The 17,323-nt window shown below is 49.1% G+C and overlaps 7 protein-coding genes across 7 annotated transcripts; 3 read left to right on the top strand and 4 right to left on the bottom strand.

Annotated features, from left to right (window-relative positions):
- Window positions 1–530: 530 nt before the first annotated feature.
- N7533_000439 (uncharacterized protein) lies at window positions 531–1,875 on the bottom strand (the record flags this gene model as incomplete). The annotated part of the gene is made up of 2 exons (XM_057097089.1): window positions 531–1,641; window positions 1,787–1,875. The coding sequence occupies 2 exons, from the start codon at window positions 1,873–1,875 to the stop codon at window positions 531–533; spliced, it is 1,200 nt and encodes a 399-aa protein (XP_056965582.1).
- Window positions 1,876–3,329: 1,454 nt separating this feature from the next.
- On the top strand, window positions 3,330–4,409 carry N7533_000438 (uncharacterized protein; the record flags this gene model as incomplete). Its single annotated transcript, XM_057097088.1, has 1 exon — window positions 3,330–4,409. One exon carries the CDS (start codon window positions 3,330–3,332, stop codon window positions 4,407–4,409), a length of 1,080 nt encoding a protein of 359 aa, XP_056965581.1.
- Window positions 4,410–4,598: 189 nt separating this feature from the next.
- On the bottom strand, window positions 4,599–6,383 carry N7533_000437 (cytochrome P450; the record flags this gene model as incomplete). Its single annotated transcript, XM_057097087.1, has 3 exons — window positions 4,599–5,284; window positions 5,354–6,190; window positions 6,251–6,383. 3 exons carry the CDS (start codon window positions 6,381–6,383, stop codon window positions 4,599–4,601), a joined length of 1,656 nt encoding a protein of 551 aa, XP_056965580.1.
- A 923-nt stretch (window positions 6,384–7,306) lies between these two features.
- N7533_000436 (putative cytochrome b5 reductase) lies at window positions 7,307–8,781 on the top strand (the record flags this gene model as incomplete). The annotated part of the gene is made up of 2 exons (XM_057097086.1): window positions 7,307–7,436; window positions 7,487–8,781. 2 exons carry the CDS (start codon window positions 7,307–7,309, stop codon window positions 8,779–8,781), a joined length of 1,425 nt encoding a protein of 474 aa, XP_056965579.1.
- A 1,802-nt stretch (window positions 8,782–10,583) lies between these two features.
- Window positions 10,584–11,090, bottom strand: N7533_000435 (uncharacterized protein; the record flags this gene model as incomplete). Its single annotated transcript, XM_057097085.1, has 1 exon — window positions 10,584–11,090. One exon carries the CDS (start codon window positions 11,088–11,090, stop codon window positions 10,584–10,586), a length of 507 nt encoding a protein of 168 aa, XP_056965578.1.
- Window positions 11,091–11,542: 452 nt separating this feature from the next.
- Window positions 11,543–13,756, top strand: N7533_000434 (Cytochrome P450; the record flags this gene model as incomplete). The annotated part of the gene is made up of 3 exons (XM_057097084.1): window positions 11,543–11,700; window positions 12,293–12,390; window positions 12,480–13,756. The coding sequence occupies 3 exons, from the start codon at window positions 11,543–11,545 to the stop codon at window positions 13,754–13,756; spliced, it is 1,533 nt and encodes a 510-aa protein (XP_056965577.1).
- A 1,211-nt stretch (window positions 13,757–14,967) lies between these two features.
- Window positions 14,968–16,273, bottom strand: N7533_000433 (uncharacterized protein; the record flags this gene model as incomplete). The annotated part of the gene is made up of 2 exons (XM_057097083.1): window positions 14,968–15,756; window positions 15,812–16,273. 2 exons carry the CDS (start codon window positions 16,271–16,273, stop codon window positions 14,968–14,970), a joined length of 1,251 nt encoding a protein of 416 aa, XP_056965576.1.
- Window positions 16,274–17,323: the final 1,050 nt, after the last annotated feature.

Here is a 17,323-nt window from a genome sequence, read left to right as displayed (position 1 = left end):
AGCTTTGGCGGTGGTTAGCAAGAGGTACACGGATGCGGTAAGGATGCAAGAAGTACACAAATATGGCGATAAATCTTAAGTTTTGTTTTGTTATATGTAATAATAATATTCTATCTGAAATTCCTTCCACCCAGGGTTCTCCATACGAGGCGCGAACTGCGAAGTATCCTATTTTAATTGCGCCCGGAGGAAGTCCCTCTTGCACGATTTATGTATGCTATTGTTTTAATTGTTTTGTACGAGGATATCCATCAAACATTTGCTTCATCTGAAATCAAACCTCAAGCCCGAGAAAAGAAAAACATTCAAGTACTACTTGTAGAGCATTTTTGATATTCAGCCATTGCTTTTGTTTGATATTACTCGAGTAGAAGACTCTTTTGCTGATTAGCTCGGGATATACTGCACACCCATCCAATCAAAGAATCAGCAGAGACCTCGTTTTTCGAGGTTGCTGGGAAGAAATGTCATTCAATTCTACCAGAAATAATTCGCTCATTCGCTAGTTCATTAATAATCTTCCTCGCTAATCACCACCAACTATCCCTCCCCCAATCAACCCTCGTCGCAGCCCTCAAATCATCAACATTGAGCACATCGACCCCCTCCCGAACAAGAACCCGCCAAACATAATTCCTCAACCCCACCGGCCACCCAGGCGTCCCCCAATATCTAACCTTCAACCCCCGTTCATGCGCAGCCTGTATCTGACTCCGGGCTTTCGCCAGCTGGCCCTGCGAAAGTCTCGCTAACGGCAATGACCCGATTGAGCGGTGGAAGTTGACAGAGGCATAGTAGCTGTTTTTCCAAGAGTAGGCTTCGTGGATTGAGGACTGGGGTGTACTGTCTAGGTCGTCTAGCGGTGCGTCGTAGAATGTATCTCTGTGGGGATTGGAGAGGATGCGGTGGTAGGGTGCCGAGCCTGTTGCTACGATTGTGATAGGGCGGGTTATTATCTCGGTTTCTTCTGTAGTGCTAGAGCTGGAATTGGCGTTTTTGCTGGTGCTGGTGCTGGTGCTGGTGTAGCTGAGGTAGCCGCTTTCGCGCAATGGGCGGAGGGCTTCCATGAGGTATTCCCATTGGTGTTCGCCGCTTTTGAAGTCGATTAGGAGGACGAGGGTCTGGGTTGGGTTTGTGGGGAATATGCCGATTATTTCTTTTGGGGAGTGGGTATGAGTGTGAGCGTTGGTGTAGGTTGTGGTTAGATCTGAGGGTTGATCTGATGCTGGAGACACTGCTGGGCTCGATTCTGATGCCGAAGCCGGTGCCGATGTGGATACCGGGACTGATCCGTTTAAGTGTGGGTTATGCTGTTGTAGCGTTTCCAGTAGCGGATTTAGATAGAGGCTGTTTAGTGTTTGTCCGCGGAGGATTGTGTGTGGAGTATGGCCGACGCGGAGGATATCGTTTTCTAGCCAGATATCGGCTTCAACGCTGGTGCAGCCAGCTCTGAGGGCAGAGAAGAGAGGTACTCGTCGCCAGTAGTCATTGTGTGAGTGGCATGGTACTGGCGTGACGCCGTGGGTGAAGTAATTTGTGAAAAGAGATGGTCTGTGTTTGGGATTGTTGAGGGTGTCTTCGTGGGATGAGACGAAGAAAGCGATGTTGTCGTATGCGAGGGTGAATAGGGTGGTGAGGCCACTGTCAAGGTATTAGTACACATCGTATTTCGTTGTATTTCCTTGCGAGGAATTTCCGAGTCGGTATTGCGATTATGTTGGCGCTGATGAGTCGGTATGGGGTTTTAGGTAGTTGCAGAGCTTTGGCTCATGGAGAAGAGACGTACAGAACCATCACGATCGCCCAGAATAGCCGCATAGACAATCTCCAGAGAGTCTTCATCTGTAGAAACGCCTGCATGTCACAGCTGGTCATCTTCGATCTCGTCTTCGACCGAGAAGACCAAGACCTGCATGATCGAGGTTTCTGGGTACGGACCGGATCCTCTAGATCCATCTGATCCATCGATAAAAGGGCTTCATCTTCCGGAATCGAATGTATCGGCATTTTCGGATATGAGCCCTCACTAAGGGAAAATTCATGTGGTGAAGCTGATGTGGGCGGCGTTGCCGATATTGCTTATGTCCATGTGGTGGTGATGACGGTGAGAATAGCCCCGCAAGGTTACACTGTCAGAGACTGGGGTATAGTGTCGTGAAACGCCAAGAAAGAACATGAAGCTTGATTGTCATAGCCTTTGCCGATCGAACAGGGTAGCCTTTGTATTATTTGTTTGCCTGAAGGGAGGGTTGGTATCGTGGGTTGTGAGTGGTTGTTAATGCGGGTGCCTAGTTGAATCCGCCAGGGGGCCAAGTTGGGCTCGGAACTACAACCACAGACTCGGAACTAGAACACGAATCCAGAAAAGCGAGAAAGGTTTTAGCCTGGGGTCTTTGACCATTTATCATTTTGGCAATGCTCGCCAAAATTGTACTGCTTTGGAGGGGGGTTTGATTTACCGCCACAGGGTCCACTTACTAGCGCAAGGCTGAAGCTGAAGGTGAGATAGACTTACCACTTTAGGAATAAGCATAAGATTCGAAAATAAGATTGGGTGAGCTTACGGCTAACAAATCCCCTTTTGAGAAGCGGAAAAGGAGTAGAAAGAGGAACTACATATTCGAGGCCGGGGTGCCTTGAAGCTTCAAATTCTGTTTCATTAGCTTCTCGCCGTCAAAAATAGCTGGCAAAACGGGAGAAAAAGAAACAGAAGGCGAAATTCTGTTGCCTCATGCAACCTCAGAATTCCCCCGCATCAAATCCTTCAAGTTGTGCTTAAAATAGTGCATTTGGGCTCCGTATCAAATTCATTCTCTCGAACATGCTTCTAGACAGAAAGTGACGCAATTCTTCGTTGCTATGCCGTGTGAACATTTGCCAGTGTACGACATGAATCTATTTTTCGATTTCTTTTTCAGGAGGCCTCAAACTAGAGTATAGGGAGCCGCACTTTGAGTGTGCTCAACCTTGAAGTTGTATGTTATTTTAGATTGAATAAAACCATGACATGCACTTGACTAGAATGTCGAGTAATATTTTTCTCAGGTACAACCAGAGTCGGCAAAATTGCATTTTAGATCAAAAGCAACCATATCCGCAATGCTAACCTTAGAAGGAATCCAGCCCGATGTAAGTTTCTATGCTGCCTCAGAATCCTTCGATCCTTCTATGTATGTTAACAAAAGCCCCACGTTCATGCGCCGCGTACCCACCCTTTATATGATTGGGCCATTCAATCCACGAACCCACCAGAAGGAAACCAACAAGCCGATCTTTGCGGGGGTGTTGCATTTTCACTTCAACAGCCTGTCCTGAGAATCAATGCGAGCATGGCAACAGCACGTTCCTACGGGACCCTCGGGGCCAATTACAACGAGAAACTCGTTTGGATCAAGCATGCCGAGCTGAGACGCGTCAACGCCAAGTGGATCCGCGGCTTCATCGACATGCATCTGATTGATAGCCACCACCCAGACCAAGACCCCAACATCAAAGCTCTATTTCGGGCAATAGATGCGGGCTTCAATACTATTCTGAGCCTGAAATGGAACTACACGAATCTTGATTTCCCCGCTCCAGGCAGCGCAGAATTAGCTGCTGAATTGAAAGTTTTGGCTCAGCTGCTCCCTCTCGTCCTGGGCAAAGTCAATATTCTAGTCATCGGAAACGAACCATTCATTGAGGCAAAGTTGGGCCAGGAAGATGAGCGACTTAACAACTTTTACGAAACAATGGCGCGGAATGTCATTGAATTCCGCCAAAAACATGACTATGCAATAATGACACGCTTGTATATGGGAGCACTCAACAGACTAGACCTCCCATTCAAACGCACTCCGGCAATCGAACGATTCCTGCACTTTATTGCTGTCACCCCAGAGCTCGATGGCGTTGATATACACCCACACATGATGACATTCGCCGGCCACCAAAGCATGCTAGAATATTGTCTAGCCCGCCTCCGCCCCGAACAAACATTCCTCGCAACAGAATTCACAATGGTCTGGCACTGGAAGAAACACATGAACGACACAGTCTCTTCAAAATTCTGCGCCAAGTACGGATTCACGCCCTCGACGAAGAATTACGAGATTATCAGCGCCGCCATGCAGAACCCATGGCCCCTTGAACAGTGGCAGGAGTATCTATCCAACGAGTGGTGGTATATGCAGTTTCGAGGCTTTATTTCCGATGCTATGAAACTGTATCGCTCGACTGGTCGGCTTACTGTGGCTACTTATTCGTTTTGTCCCATGCGGATGCGCAAGGCTCCGCTTAGACAGGATGATACGCCTTGGATGTTAAATGGAGTGTATGCGCCCTCGACTGTGCGGCTCGCAGAAGATGGATCGAGATATGAGAATTTTCCATGGGCGGAGGAATTCCGTCAGGTGCAGGTTGGAGGGTAGGTGCCTTATATGATTATTTTCGTCTCTCCTTGCCTCGAGCCGACGGGGATTCCTTCCATTACCGGAACTTTGCGAGGGAGACCAAATGAATATGGGAAAAAGATGGAATTAAAATAGAGATAACATGCATTGGATATTTAGAAGATTGTACATATTCTTTTCATCACCACCACCTCGACGAAGAACCATCTACTCCGACTTAGGCGGCCACTTGACCCGACGCTCAGCACGCACGTACAAATTATTAGGCCGAATCAGCTGGAACATAGGATCATACTCGATAGTTCCGAACTGTTCCTGGGTAAACTTATACCGATACAACAGCTTCGGCAAAAAGACCTTGACCTCCTGCAGAGCAAAGTTAAAACCAATGCACATCCGCGGTCCCGCAGCAAAGGGGATATAAGCCGCCTTGTGGCGATTCTTCACGGCCTCCGTATCCCAGCGATCAGGATCAAAGCGCGCGGGATTGTCCCAGACAGCGGGGTTATTGTGGACGTGGTGTAGGGCTGGAATCACGATTGACTCTGCGGGAAGCTTGTAGCCACCGGGCAGGATCATGTCGACCTTTGCGGTGCGGCCTGGTTGGTAGGAGGGGTTGTGACGGCGTTGGGTCTCTTTGATGAAGTGGTCCATGAAGGTGAGTTTGTCGGTGAGGTCTGCTGTTATTTGGGTATCGGCGTCGATGTCGTTGTCGATCAGTTCTTGTAAGAGACGCTCTTGCATTCCTTCGTAGTTTACTACGGAGTAGATGAGCCATGAGAGGAGGGAGGAGGTTGTTGTGAAGCCGGCGCCTGTTGCTACAACGAGGGCGGACATGAGACTTGTTTTTGGGAGCTTTTCACCCTTGTTGTCTGTGGCACGGATGGCGTAGTCTGAAGAGAAATGATTAGTTTCGAAATTCAATGAGAATTAAACTTGGAGGATTGAGTGAATATACTTACCAACCATGTTGGTTGCTTTCAAAGCAGCATCTTGAAGAGGGAGATCCTCAACACCACCGCGGGAGGCATTTTGAATCGACTCATCAACCATCTCGATAATACGCCATCTGGCATCACGTAGCTTCTTGGGGTCTCCAAAGGGCATCTTCGCATACCAGTTACCCCACGCAGCAACCTTCTTGTTTAAAGTTAATGATTCTGCAATGCGGTAGACCAGCTCATGGGGTGGGGCGTTAGGAGAAGTGAAATGCTTGAAATCGATGCCCAGGACAAGCTTTCCAACAGCCTGAGATCCCAGCTTCAGCATATACTGATAAACATTCCAAGCCTCGCCTTGCTCATCCAGCTCGTCAAAAACGCTAAACGCGTCCTCGACGGTCTCCTGCATGGTCGGTGCGTAGTGACGGACAGCCTTGGGGCCCAGCGCCGGGGGAAGGAACTTGTGCGCAGCGCGCCATTCTGGCGTATCAGTGTCACCGAGGAATACACCAGCCTCTTGGTTCTTGATTGGATAGAGAGGGTGAGATTCGTTGATTTTCTTGGTAAAGAAGTCGGATTCAGAAAAGGCGATGGCAGATAATTGGGGGTCGTTGGTGTGGTATATCGTGCGGCCCATGTTGGTTGTTTGGAAGATTGGGCCATACTGGTCGAAGAGGCGTTGATGGTTTCCCAAATGGTCAGGGTAGATTTCAAAGAAATTGCCCACGAAGGGGAGACCCTTTGGTCCTGGGATCTCGCGGACTGGCTCGCCGTCGATGCTGATGGCGATGGGCTCCTCGTTCGCGAGGACCTCGGTCACAGTGGTGAGTGTTGAGTCTTGGGCTTGGAATCCGATGCCTGTAGAAGGATGTTAGTGGGCATTTCGGGTATTCCTGGGAGTAAACGGAAAAAACGTACCATTAGGCTCAACAATGGCAAATTGACCTGCAATCAAGTGTTGCAGTCCTTGAAAATCTAATGTCGATTCCAGCTCGACATACTGAGACGAGGAGCTAGGCTCGCCTAGAAGATGGAAAGATTTTCCAGGCATGTTCAAGTTGATCTTTCCAATAAATTGAAGTAGAGACTAATAGTTTGAACCAGAAGATCAATTAAATCTACGTACGGAGACACCCGATTTATATCGAAATTGCATCACCCACCAGACTCGGGCCAAACATGTTGACTCCGATGACTCCACCGGCCTACGTCTTATCGCGAAGAGATTTCTAACGCATAATTTGCGACATTTTCATAAAGGTAGCTCGAGCCTTAGAGTTTGGATTGGAAATCCTGCTAGCCTCGTTGCCTGCCTCGGCAGTTTCAGTATTTTCGACTGACTCCACTATCGAATGGAGTGACGATCGGCGCTGTCATTAACGAGATTAGGAAGTTCGGCCTACCAACGCAGGGTTTTTTTTGACGCCAAAGACGTTTGGAAAACCTATTGGCGATCAATATTAGATGTAAAACTTGTATTTGATTATTCACCAAAACATACCAGTATCTTTAGAGGTACTATCTGATCAACTATGCTCTTTATACTAGTAGAAGCTTTCAAGCTCTTAAAAAGGGAAAAAGCCATCCACGCCTCGCCCCACTCTATCCAAGGTTATCTCGGCATCAACCCACTGGACTGAATCAAATACCTTCCCGCTTTCCCCCAACGGGAACCGATGGGTCTGTTCTTCGGGTTCGCGGTGAAATCGGCATCGGTACGCCGTGCCGTTTGCGGGCGCTGTCCGAGCCGTGTAGTCTAGAATTTTGAGGCTTTTTTGTCCCGAGGTACAAACGATAAACGGAAAAAACGGCTCCAAAGATTTATGCAAAGATAATTTTAATTGGAGAGTTTCGGTTGGCCGAGTATTTGATTGTAGTACATAGGTCTGTCGAGTTGCTGTTCCACTTTAATACCTCGACTCATACTGTGCTTTCTTTCGATTACTGTCTTAAATTCTCCTTCTCACAAACGAGATGGCTGCTTCAGATATTAAGGAGCCCAAGGCTCAATGGCAGGCGGAAGTCGAGTTGCCAGAGTACACATTAAAGGATGTTGCGGCGCATAATACTAAGAAAGATACATGGATCGTTATCCACGGACAAGGTTTGATTGAACTTATCCATTTTGATCGGAGCTCTACTGACTATTTCCAGTTTTCGATATCACAGAGTACTGTCAAGATCATCCCGGTGGTGCAGAGGTACTTTTTGAAGTCGGCGGCAAAGATGCTACTGCAGAGTATGAAGATGTTGGTCACTCTGAAGATGCGCGCGAAATCATGCAACCCTACCTGGTCGGTACCCTGAAGGATGCTCAACAATTCGTGCGGCCTAAGGCTGTTCGCGTTGTCTCTCAAAAAGCCCCAGAGGAGAAGAAGTCGTCGTCTATTTCATTACGGACCATCGCAGTTGCAAGTGGAGCTTTGGCAATCATTCCAGCGCTCTTTTTCTGCAAGCCGGGAGCTGTGCACCTCCCTCATGTTTCGCACCTACTTCCCAGCCAAGTAAAGGGCCTTCGTCTGCCGAGAGGCGGCTTCGTGAATGGATTCCTGGCTGCAAGTGTGATCTGTGGCTCCATCGGTGTCATGGTGGCTAAACAAGCTAGCCGATTCACCAAGATCGAGTCTGGCTTCATGCGATACCCACCGCGCATCAAGGCAAAGAAGGTGATTCGCGTTGATCCTCACTTGACACGCGGGTTCCTCGAGCCGCAACAATACCAGCGTCTGCCCCTTGTGCAGAAGGACCAGCTATCATCCAACGTCTACCGCTTTGTCTTTGCTCTGCCCAACGAGAAGGGCGTTTTGGGCTTGCCTATTGGCCAGCACGTCGCGATCAGAGCCGAAGTGGATGGCAAGACAGTGACTCGCTCGTACACTCCTACCTCCAACAACCTTGACCGTGGCCGTCTCGAGCTCGTCGTCAAATGCTACCCCGACGGTCTTCTCAGCGGCAAATACCTCGCCGGCCTCTCGATCGGCGATGAAGTCGAGTTCCGCGGCCCCAAGGGCGCAATGAAGTATACCAAAGACCTTTGCAACAATATCGGCATGGTGGCTGGTGGCACTGGAATTACACCCATGTTCCAGCTGATCCGGGCGATTTGCGAGAACGACACCGACACGACGGAGGTCAGTTTGGTTTACGCGAACCGCTCCGAGGCCGATATCCTTCTTCGCGAGGAATTGGAGACTTTCGCGCGTCGCTATCCTAAGAACTTCAAGCTGTGGTACATGCTTGATGCGCCACCCGAGCAATGGGCGTACGGGAGTGGATATGTGGATCAGGCTGTTCTGGCAGAGCGATTGCCCGCGGCTTCGCCTGATACGAAAATCATGCTATGTGGACCCCCGGGGATGGTGAGTGCGACCAAGAAGAATTTGGCTGCGCTGGGTTTCCAGAAGCCTGGTTCGGTGACGAAGATGAGCGATGAAGTTTTTTGTTTCTAGATTGAGGCTGGATTAGGGAAGAGCCGAGGTTTTTTTTTTCTGCTTGGGCAAGTGGGTTTGTTCTAGAAATGCATTGAATGGTGTTCCTTGTTTTGATTTATTTTAGTGGAGCTCTCTAGCTCGGTAGACAAATCAGAGTCTTTGCTTACCATCAATTTCGGGATCCCCCCTGAAACCCCGATTCGGCCCGATCTCAACAAAATTTGACAACAGCCTCAGGAGAAAGCAATAGGGAATAAAGTGGAATGAATGCCGGGCCTTAGAAAGTCTGTTGGCTGAGAGCCCCACTTGAATGATAGCTTTATGCAAACGATTGTCTTAGTGGAGCTGAATAGCTGGGCCGAGGTAAAAAATATAATTATTTCTACAACAGTGAGTGCATGTCTCCACTGGGCACCTCAGTTGTGGACCTAAGAGATATTGTCTGCACTATGCACGCTCATTGTGTATTATTTACTGTGTGTCCGCCTGGGGGAAAAGTAGAGTTTTGTGTCAACTAGATCAGCAAAGGTTCAAAGAAATGACATAGAAAAGGGAGATTTGCCAAATCGAGGGTATCCCCGGAACTCCGTCACTTTAGAGCAGGAGCAAATGAATTGCATACGAGTTTAGAAATCCTGCATTTATTAAAAAGCTGCATCCTGGTTAAGCTCCAGGGCTCTCAATATTACTAATACGGCTCGATCTAAACGGGCCAACAAACATACTAATGGATGAGGTGAGAAAGGGGTAGGGAGTAGTGAGTAGGATAGACAGCCATCTGGTGAGATGGATAATATCTTACGATTTTTCTAGATTACCAGGGCTTGGTATTTGAAGGTCGGAAAGTCCAAGTAATGGATATCCACTGCCAGTGGGCAAACAGCTTCCCCAAAAGGCTGTAGTCTCTATTAATTGATACAAGATCTCTTCTTTATACTCATGTTATGGCGAAAAGCTTCCTCATACAAACTCAACGTCCCAAGTCTGCGCGTCCTCAGGAATCGCAGTCGATTCATTCCCTTCGCAAATGATCTCAGCAGCTCGGAGCTCCGGTGGCAGTAGAAATCCACCCTTGATACTCCCCCAAGCAATATCGCCACTGCTGACACCTGGTCCGAGGCTCGAAATGTTGAGGACATATGTGTATTTCAAAATGCTTGACTAGTACGGCACGGCAGACTGGATCTTTCGGCTATTCCAGACACAAGACTGATCCTGACAAGCCTTCCATCTCGGTTCCATCGTGCATCGCGCGTCAAAGTAGGACAGCGGGCTGTGTGCGAGACTTGCGATTCCATAGATACTCGACGCCTTCGACGACGACTTTCTGCATTGTGCCGAAGAGGTCTCGTCGAATCTCGGCCTCTTGTTCTTGTTCTTCCTTATCCCTGCCATCTGACTTACTGGGGAGAGTATTGAGTACCATGGCGAAAGCAGAGTGGCCATCTAGCGCATCGCGATATTCGCCCAGCCGACTATTCTGGGGGCCCGTGGGGGATTCAAGACTCGAGGTAGTTGATCTCCAGTCACGATGGAAGTGTCATGGTTGATGGTTTGAGGGGAAAGTTGAGGAGGGAACTACATGGTGGTCGAAGGTGGTTGAGATATTTCCAACTTTCTACTTGCCGAGTCAACTTTGTTTGCTCAACCACCCAACGACCAATTGCATCACCACCTGGGCAGACAGGTGAGTTTACCTCCTTTGGTTCTTCCACTAACCAGACACTTTTCCCCAGTGGAGATGTCACTCTCGGCCCCCTCTTGTAATATCCTTTGAATTTCATCACAGTGGATTTCGACAAAACCACCCTAGTTTTGGCTCAGCAGCTGGCTTCTTTACGTGCAATATTCTCCTGTAGTGTCTCAATGTCAACAAAAGCATGAGTTGGCACAGTGATACCCTCCGAGTCATCGAGAAACTTCAGCTTGAGGCCCAAAGGCGTGGCCGAGCCATTCTGCGCATCTGCGACGGCATTTCGACTCTCGGGGACCGTCTCGGTGGGATAATGAATCGCGACATCATGTCCCAAGCGCAGCAGACCGAACGAACGAACAGACCCTTCTAGCCAAGATGCATCGATATCCTTCCGATTACGAAATAACACGATGAGAAAGCCCGAAATGAGCACGCGTGCTTCAATCGCAGCAGGAAAGAACCGGCGCAGCAACTCCAGCTCCGACGCTGGTAAAAACCGCCGCGGATTGACACATCGGTGCAGGGGATCTTTACGAGTCCCACTCGATGCGTGCGACAGTTCGGGAAGCAGAAACTCGGGGTGGATGTGGATCGCGCGACCGGCCGCGTGAGTGTCATATATGGGGGACATTGGGTCCAACGCTCACCACATATATTTGGTTGCTCTTACCCTTGGTGGCCTGGTATACAAACGCACATGCTGCGAGCGAGCGATGATGCGTGCGCAACAGGCGTTCATTATCGGGATCGACGTGAGTCTCGCGAAGACCTCTGGCAGCGGCGACATCTCGTGGACCCAACTTGTCTGAATATGTTCCTAGAGAATTTTGGGACGAAACGTCAATACGCTACGATTACCTTGCCTCCAAATCTCCCCTTACTCCCCTGTAGCTATCACTGGGCAGAGCAGGGTACGGTAGGGGAGGGTGACTGGCTACCAGGTTGAACAATCGAGGCAGGGAAGACCCGGTTTGAAGCTATCCACACAGTCGGCGGGGATCGGCGGATAAGGGTACGCATTGGTCATGATCGAGATGATCTTGAGATTCTTTGCGATCCCTGCAGGATTGGATTGCGCACGGTATGGCCCTGAAGGAGGCTGGGGCTGGGACCCCCCCTGAAGGCCCTCTTGTGGGCCATCAAGATGATGTCAAGCCCCATCAACCACAGACCCGCTATGACAGCCACCAAGTTGATGAGTCCGTGCCAATCAAGACGGCTGAAGATGCTGGATTACTCACGTCAGAGCTTCCAGGTACTTATTCGTTGAGGAGTTGCTCATTCCGATTTGCTTCCCGGTCTGCCACTCTGCGTAACAACAAAAAAACGCTAACCAGCATGACGCAGGGAGCAAGACGAGCGGTCAAGCTACGTGGAGCCGATGCAGAGTTTGTCTGCATCACACGCTGACAATTGGGATAAACCCCATTGCTTCCCGGTGGTTGCACTACGGGCTGTAGTGCGCTGGGTCTCCGCCAGATTTGCTCCAGAAAGCCTGATGAATTGCCAATCCCAGTGCGATCAGCGACCGCCAATCTGCGCTATTACATCGCGATCGTGCCGATCTTGTCAGCTAGTCCAAAATTGTCGTGAACGATGGAGTCTCGACAGGCGCCATCCCCGCGGGCGTCCAATGACGGCCACCCGTGAGATCTGTCGATCGGAGTCCCAGCTGGAGATTGGTGTGAAAGCTGAGGACTCTGTTTGGCTTTAGAACAGGTTCCCCCGCCCCTCCCGTGCAGAGCTCTCGATTTTCTTGCATTTTCTTCGCTTTCCTGTTGTGTTTTAACTGTATACTATTGTGATATCCAACTACCCGTCATGTCGACCGAGATTCCTGGACCCCCCCGGTGTGCCGCTGCTGGGTAATATCTTTGATGTCAACCCTAACGAGACCTGGAACTCGCTGATCAAGCTGTCCAAGCAATATGGTGAGTGACTGAGAGAGCGCGGAGCTCTACCCTTAGCAATCGAGCTTACCTAGGGTGGTCCAAAGCTAACCAATCTATCCCATCCATAGGCCCCATCTTCAAGATCAATGCCCTCGGCCACCAAATCGTTTTCGTCGGTAGCGTCGCTCTTCTCGAGGAAATTTGCGACCAGAAGCGCTTCCGCAAGTGCGTGACCGGTCCTGTCGTCGCTATTCGGGATGCGGTGCATGACAGTCTGTTTACTGCCTACGATGAAGAGTCGAGCTGGGGAATCGCCCATCGCATCATGGCGCCCTACGTCACCCAACAAGCCACAGACCAGGTTTACAAGGATATGATGGAGGTTGTTCCAGACCTGACCAAGAAGTGGTCTTCCAGCCAGAAGCAGAAGGTCCTCGCATCTCGGGATCTGGATGCGATCCTGGTGGCATCTTGCAACAAATGCTTCTTCAACCAGCGCTACTATGCCATGGATAAGGACGCAAAGAAGACCCTCGGTATGGTTGATGCCTTCGAGGGCGCTACTATGGAGGCGATGAAGCGTCCCACTCGCCCCAAGCTCCTCAACCTCCTCTACCAGAGCAAGTACTCCGGCCAGATCAAGCACATGCGCTCATACTGCGCGGAGATCATGAAGAGCCGCCACGATAACCCCGACCAGGTCCGCAAGGATTTGCTGGATGCCATGCTCAACAACACTGATCCCGAATCCGGCGAGAAGCTCAAGGACTCCCAGGTGATCGACGAGATCATCTCCATGTACATCGGTGCCGCAACCGCCGCCAACCTCCTCTCCTACGCACTGTACTACTTGATCAAGAACCCCGAGGCCAACAAGAAGGCCTGCGAGGAGATCGACAGCATTGTCGGTGACAGCAGCGAAATCCAACTCGACCAACTAAAGCAGCTCCACTACGTCGAGGCCTGTCTGCGCGAATCAATCCGTCTATCCGCTACCGCACCCGGTTTCAACATCGAGCCCATCCCTTCAGAAAGCAAGGCTCCCATCATGCTCGCCGGCGGCGAGTACCAAATCCCGCACAACCAGCCTATGATTGCGATCCTGAACGCTGTCAACCGCGACCCGGCTGTCTTTGGCGAGGATGCAGAGGAGTTCAAGCCCGAGCGCGTTCTCGGCGAGAAGTGGGATAACCTCCCCGCGGCTGCGAAGAAGGGATTCGGTAACGGAAAGCGTGAATGCTACGGCAAGACCTGGGCCTGGCAGTGGTCTTTCTTCACTCTGGCTAGCATTATCAAGGAGTGCTCGTTTGAGTTTGCGGATAAGAACTACAAGTTGACTTCGAATGGTGCTTTCAGTGTCAAGCCCTTGGAGTTTAACCTGCTTATGAGCCCCCGCAAGAAGTAAGGCGGAGGCCCCGGCTGATGATGGATGATGGATGTTTATACCAAATGATCTTTGCTTTGAGGATTTTGCGAGATTGCAGACCTGTAGGTCTCTTCGGGTTCCCAGGGTTAGTTAGCGATTCATGAATGTCGGTAATGAAATATGTCTATAGTAAATTGTTATACGAATGTCTCGAGACCGACCCACTTAACTTTGTTCTGATAGTTTCTACGTAGTCACACAGTGACTATTTGTGTGCGTATGGGTGCCAGGTGCCTGATTGTCGGATCACAACAGGTAGGTTTTTTTTTACCAATCGATCACTGTCTCACTCGTTCCACCTGGCCAGTGCCACGTTCAAAAGTTGTAATTTTAAAGCACCAAAGCGGTCAAAAAACTACAGAGTAGTTTTACTCCGTACTGAGTAGTGGAATAATCCTATATCAAATATCCGATCTAAAGCTTCACATATACAGACACGTCCAATCAAAATTTGAATGCTCCCGGGGATTGAAGTCCAGACTCTTCTAGTCGGTGCTTGATTCTGATATGACGCTGTATATATCCTGTTGCAAAGGCAATCATGCCCTTGTTGCAGAATGTTCACACAATTCACAAGGACAGTACTCATAAATCCACTAGACGATGAATCCTTTTTCGCTTCAGGTGTTTGTGTATCATCCCACCCATTCATGGGACACCTTATGGGACGTGTATTTGTTTCGATGTGCTTGTTTTTTCCGTGGTCAAGAGGGTTTCAAGAAGGAACAGATTTAATTTTAAGAGAGTGAAATATACTTGAGCAGCCTAGCACTCGAAAATTCTGTGCAATGTTCACATTGGAGCGAAGATGGATCGGCTGTCGGGAATGAAGACACCTGAGTGTCCGATACGTGTAACCACGCAGGATCGACAAGACCAGATTTCAAAAGATTAACTTGTTGTTTGAGAAGATTGGAATTTCGATCGGTGGCTTTGAGTGCACTTTCGGATATGTGTTCTCGCGGTGGGAAAGATTAGGACGAGTCTCAGTCTATTAAACCCCAGTATGCCCTGACCAGATGACCAGAAGACGGATACAGCCGTAAATTCCAGCCTTATTTCGTTGCCACAGCCAGTTCCGATTCATGGACCCTCACGAGTGCATCCAGTTCCGATGTAAGGCGCAGCTAATATTTCCACCACAAGCGGTTAAACCCCTCAAGGTTTATGGATCCTTCCGACCCCATTGTTCATGCTTCCACCCCCCGACTGGCAATTTTTATCCATCGCATGTTTCTCTCAAGTCGCGGGGAACCATCAACCAAGGCTGCGATGCGAATAGTAATGCACTTACCGCGTGAAAGTATATCGCTGCTGCGGTCCGTAGCGAGTGACTCCGCGTTTTCATCATTCCCATAGGTTCCATGAAAGTGGTTATTATCAAGCAAACCACAGACATCTTCAAGGATTGCAAGGCCGTCGCTAAGGACGTCTGCGATATTCCCCCAATTTGCATCATAGGTCTGTAGATACCAGGATGTCGTTCTCACGCTCGTGTTCAAGCGCCTGAATAAAGGAATTAGATGGGCTGCAATCTTCGTTGCTTGGTCGTCTTTGACGTCTCGATTTTCAAGTATGTGTACAAAATAGTCTTCGTGCCAGCTTAAGAGTTTGTAGTAGGCATTCTTATCGAGAGTCGCGGCCGGAAGTTGGTGACGTGGACGGAGACAGAGAACGATAAGGCTTTGGAGAAGGATTTCGACCCATCGCGTATTCCGCGGGCTCTCGCTGAATGGCATCAGTCTCAAGTGCCCATAAGGATCACTACAGCCTGTAGGGGCGGGGACCAGTTTGGGGTTCTTCGCGTGTAACTTGTAACAGGATTCAGCGATAGAATTGAGGAGCTGCGTGCGCAAGATGATATCACCCGAGTTGTAATTAACTGAGTGGCTTGGATGCATCGCATAGACCCACTCGGCGTGTTTCTTAAATTCATCCGAGAACTGGGCCCCACGTTCCAATAGTGTACTTTTGGGTTCCTTCGGTATTATAAGCTGATGTTACCATCCGCACTAACTATGCTGCAATGCTCACCTTACCCATGCATAAGATAACGTCTGGCTTCTTCGCCTCAATCGCGTTTATGACCAAATAGTATAACTTCTCACGCTCGCGGTCTGTAAGGCGACTGTTTTGCGACAGGCATATGAACGGTCTCAGATCAAGGAGCGAAACACAGTGCAATATGCTCAATGTGCCATTTGAAATGACTCGAAGTCCCTCATCCAACGCGCTTAGTGATGGACAATTTGATATGACAACGTGGGACCCGTCATGCCAGCGATGTCCGTGGAGCGGCTCCAGTAGAATTACCAGCAAGCCGCCACTGGTAAAAGGACCAGCGAAGGATTTCGTAACATCGATTTCGGTACCGGAAAGCGGTTCTATGCGAATTTGATGGATATAGGAGACAATGTCGTCGAAAGCCTCGGCATAGGCATGAAGAGCAGGGCAGGCTATTTCAAGTTCAGACGCTCCAGCAGTGACTTGCTCCATGGTGGTTGGAAATGTAATTAGGTTGGAGAGGACACACACCTGGAGCTTTTTCTACAATAATTGTAATCTGCTTATTTGGAATTCGAATTGATTATACCAATAGTAATGAATCATACTTTAAGGGCTGGACGACGTATGATTGGTCGTTGGGTGACGAATCAAAATAGCGAGCGTCATTTGAAGACAGGGTAATTATGGCTATTCCCCGGGCACCATGATAAAAAAGACTTGGCACGGGGGGTGGGGGACGAGTTGATACGTTACTTCCCCCCCCTTAGTACCCAAAATCTTGATATTTCTTGATCGGATCTTTTGGATCATTTTATCCGATAGCTAGATCTATGTAAGTGATCTATAATATCCTTGGATAATCATGTGGAAGGCCCTTACCCTAAAGGGCTGGGTCAAGACTGGAGCAAGGCCGTCGTCATCAACCAGTGGCCAAGAATCATCAGATCTTGGTACACTAAAAACTGCTGATAGTATGAAGCGGTTAGAACAGCGGCGAAATTATAATATCAATTCGTATGCAGCAATTACCCTCTTTTCGTCTGCTTAAAAAATAGCAAATGCTGCGACCGAATTCGCCCCATCTCGTCGATCAGCTCGAACAGAATATCGGGAACTCAATTTGCCTACTGAAGATTTGATACGCTCGCGATAATCGCTCACAAATGGTCTCCAAATTGACCTGGATAGTCCACTCTAGCCCTGTTGAACGCATGAAGCGAATTTTTGAGGACGTGATGATTTGAAGGCTCTCTTGTGCTTGTGGCCATATTTCAAGCGGGAGGTCTTGCCGGAGTTGAAGAGGGTTTGTAGGAAGAAGAGCTATTTCATCAAGAATTAGTATGACTTTCTGTATCATCCAATCAAATGACCATATTTAAATTTATTAATCAACTTCGAAGTCGTACCCTTTGGCGGTCTAAATTGGATTGAAAGTAGGTAGTTGGGTGATCAGATATCGTTTGGGCGGACCGTATCAACTGGGTGATAGACGCTCGCGAACTGTAAAATATTTTGTAAGCGGCCAGTTAGGTTGAAATA

The sequence above is a fragment of the Penicillium manginii genome, assembly GCF_028828005.1.
Source record: "Penicillium manginii strain IBT 31320 chromosome Unknown utg000001l:1.0-3466041.0:1.0-3467806.0, whole genome shotgun sequence".
Lineage (NCBI taxonomy): Eukaryota > Fungi > Ascomycota > Eurotiomycetes > Eurotiales > Aspergillaceae > Penicillium > Penicillium manginii.
This window is presented reverse-complemented; position numbering and strand designations above follow the sequence as displayed.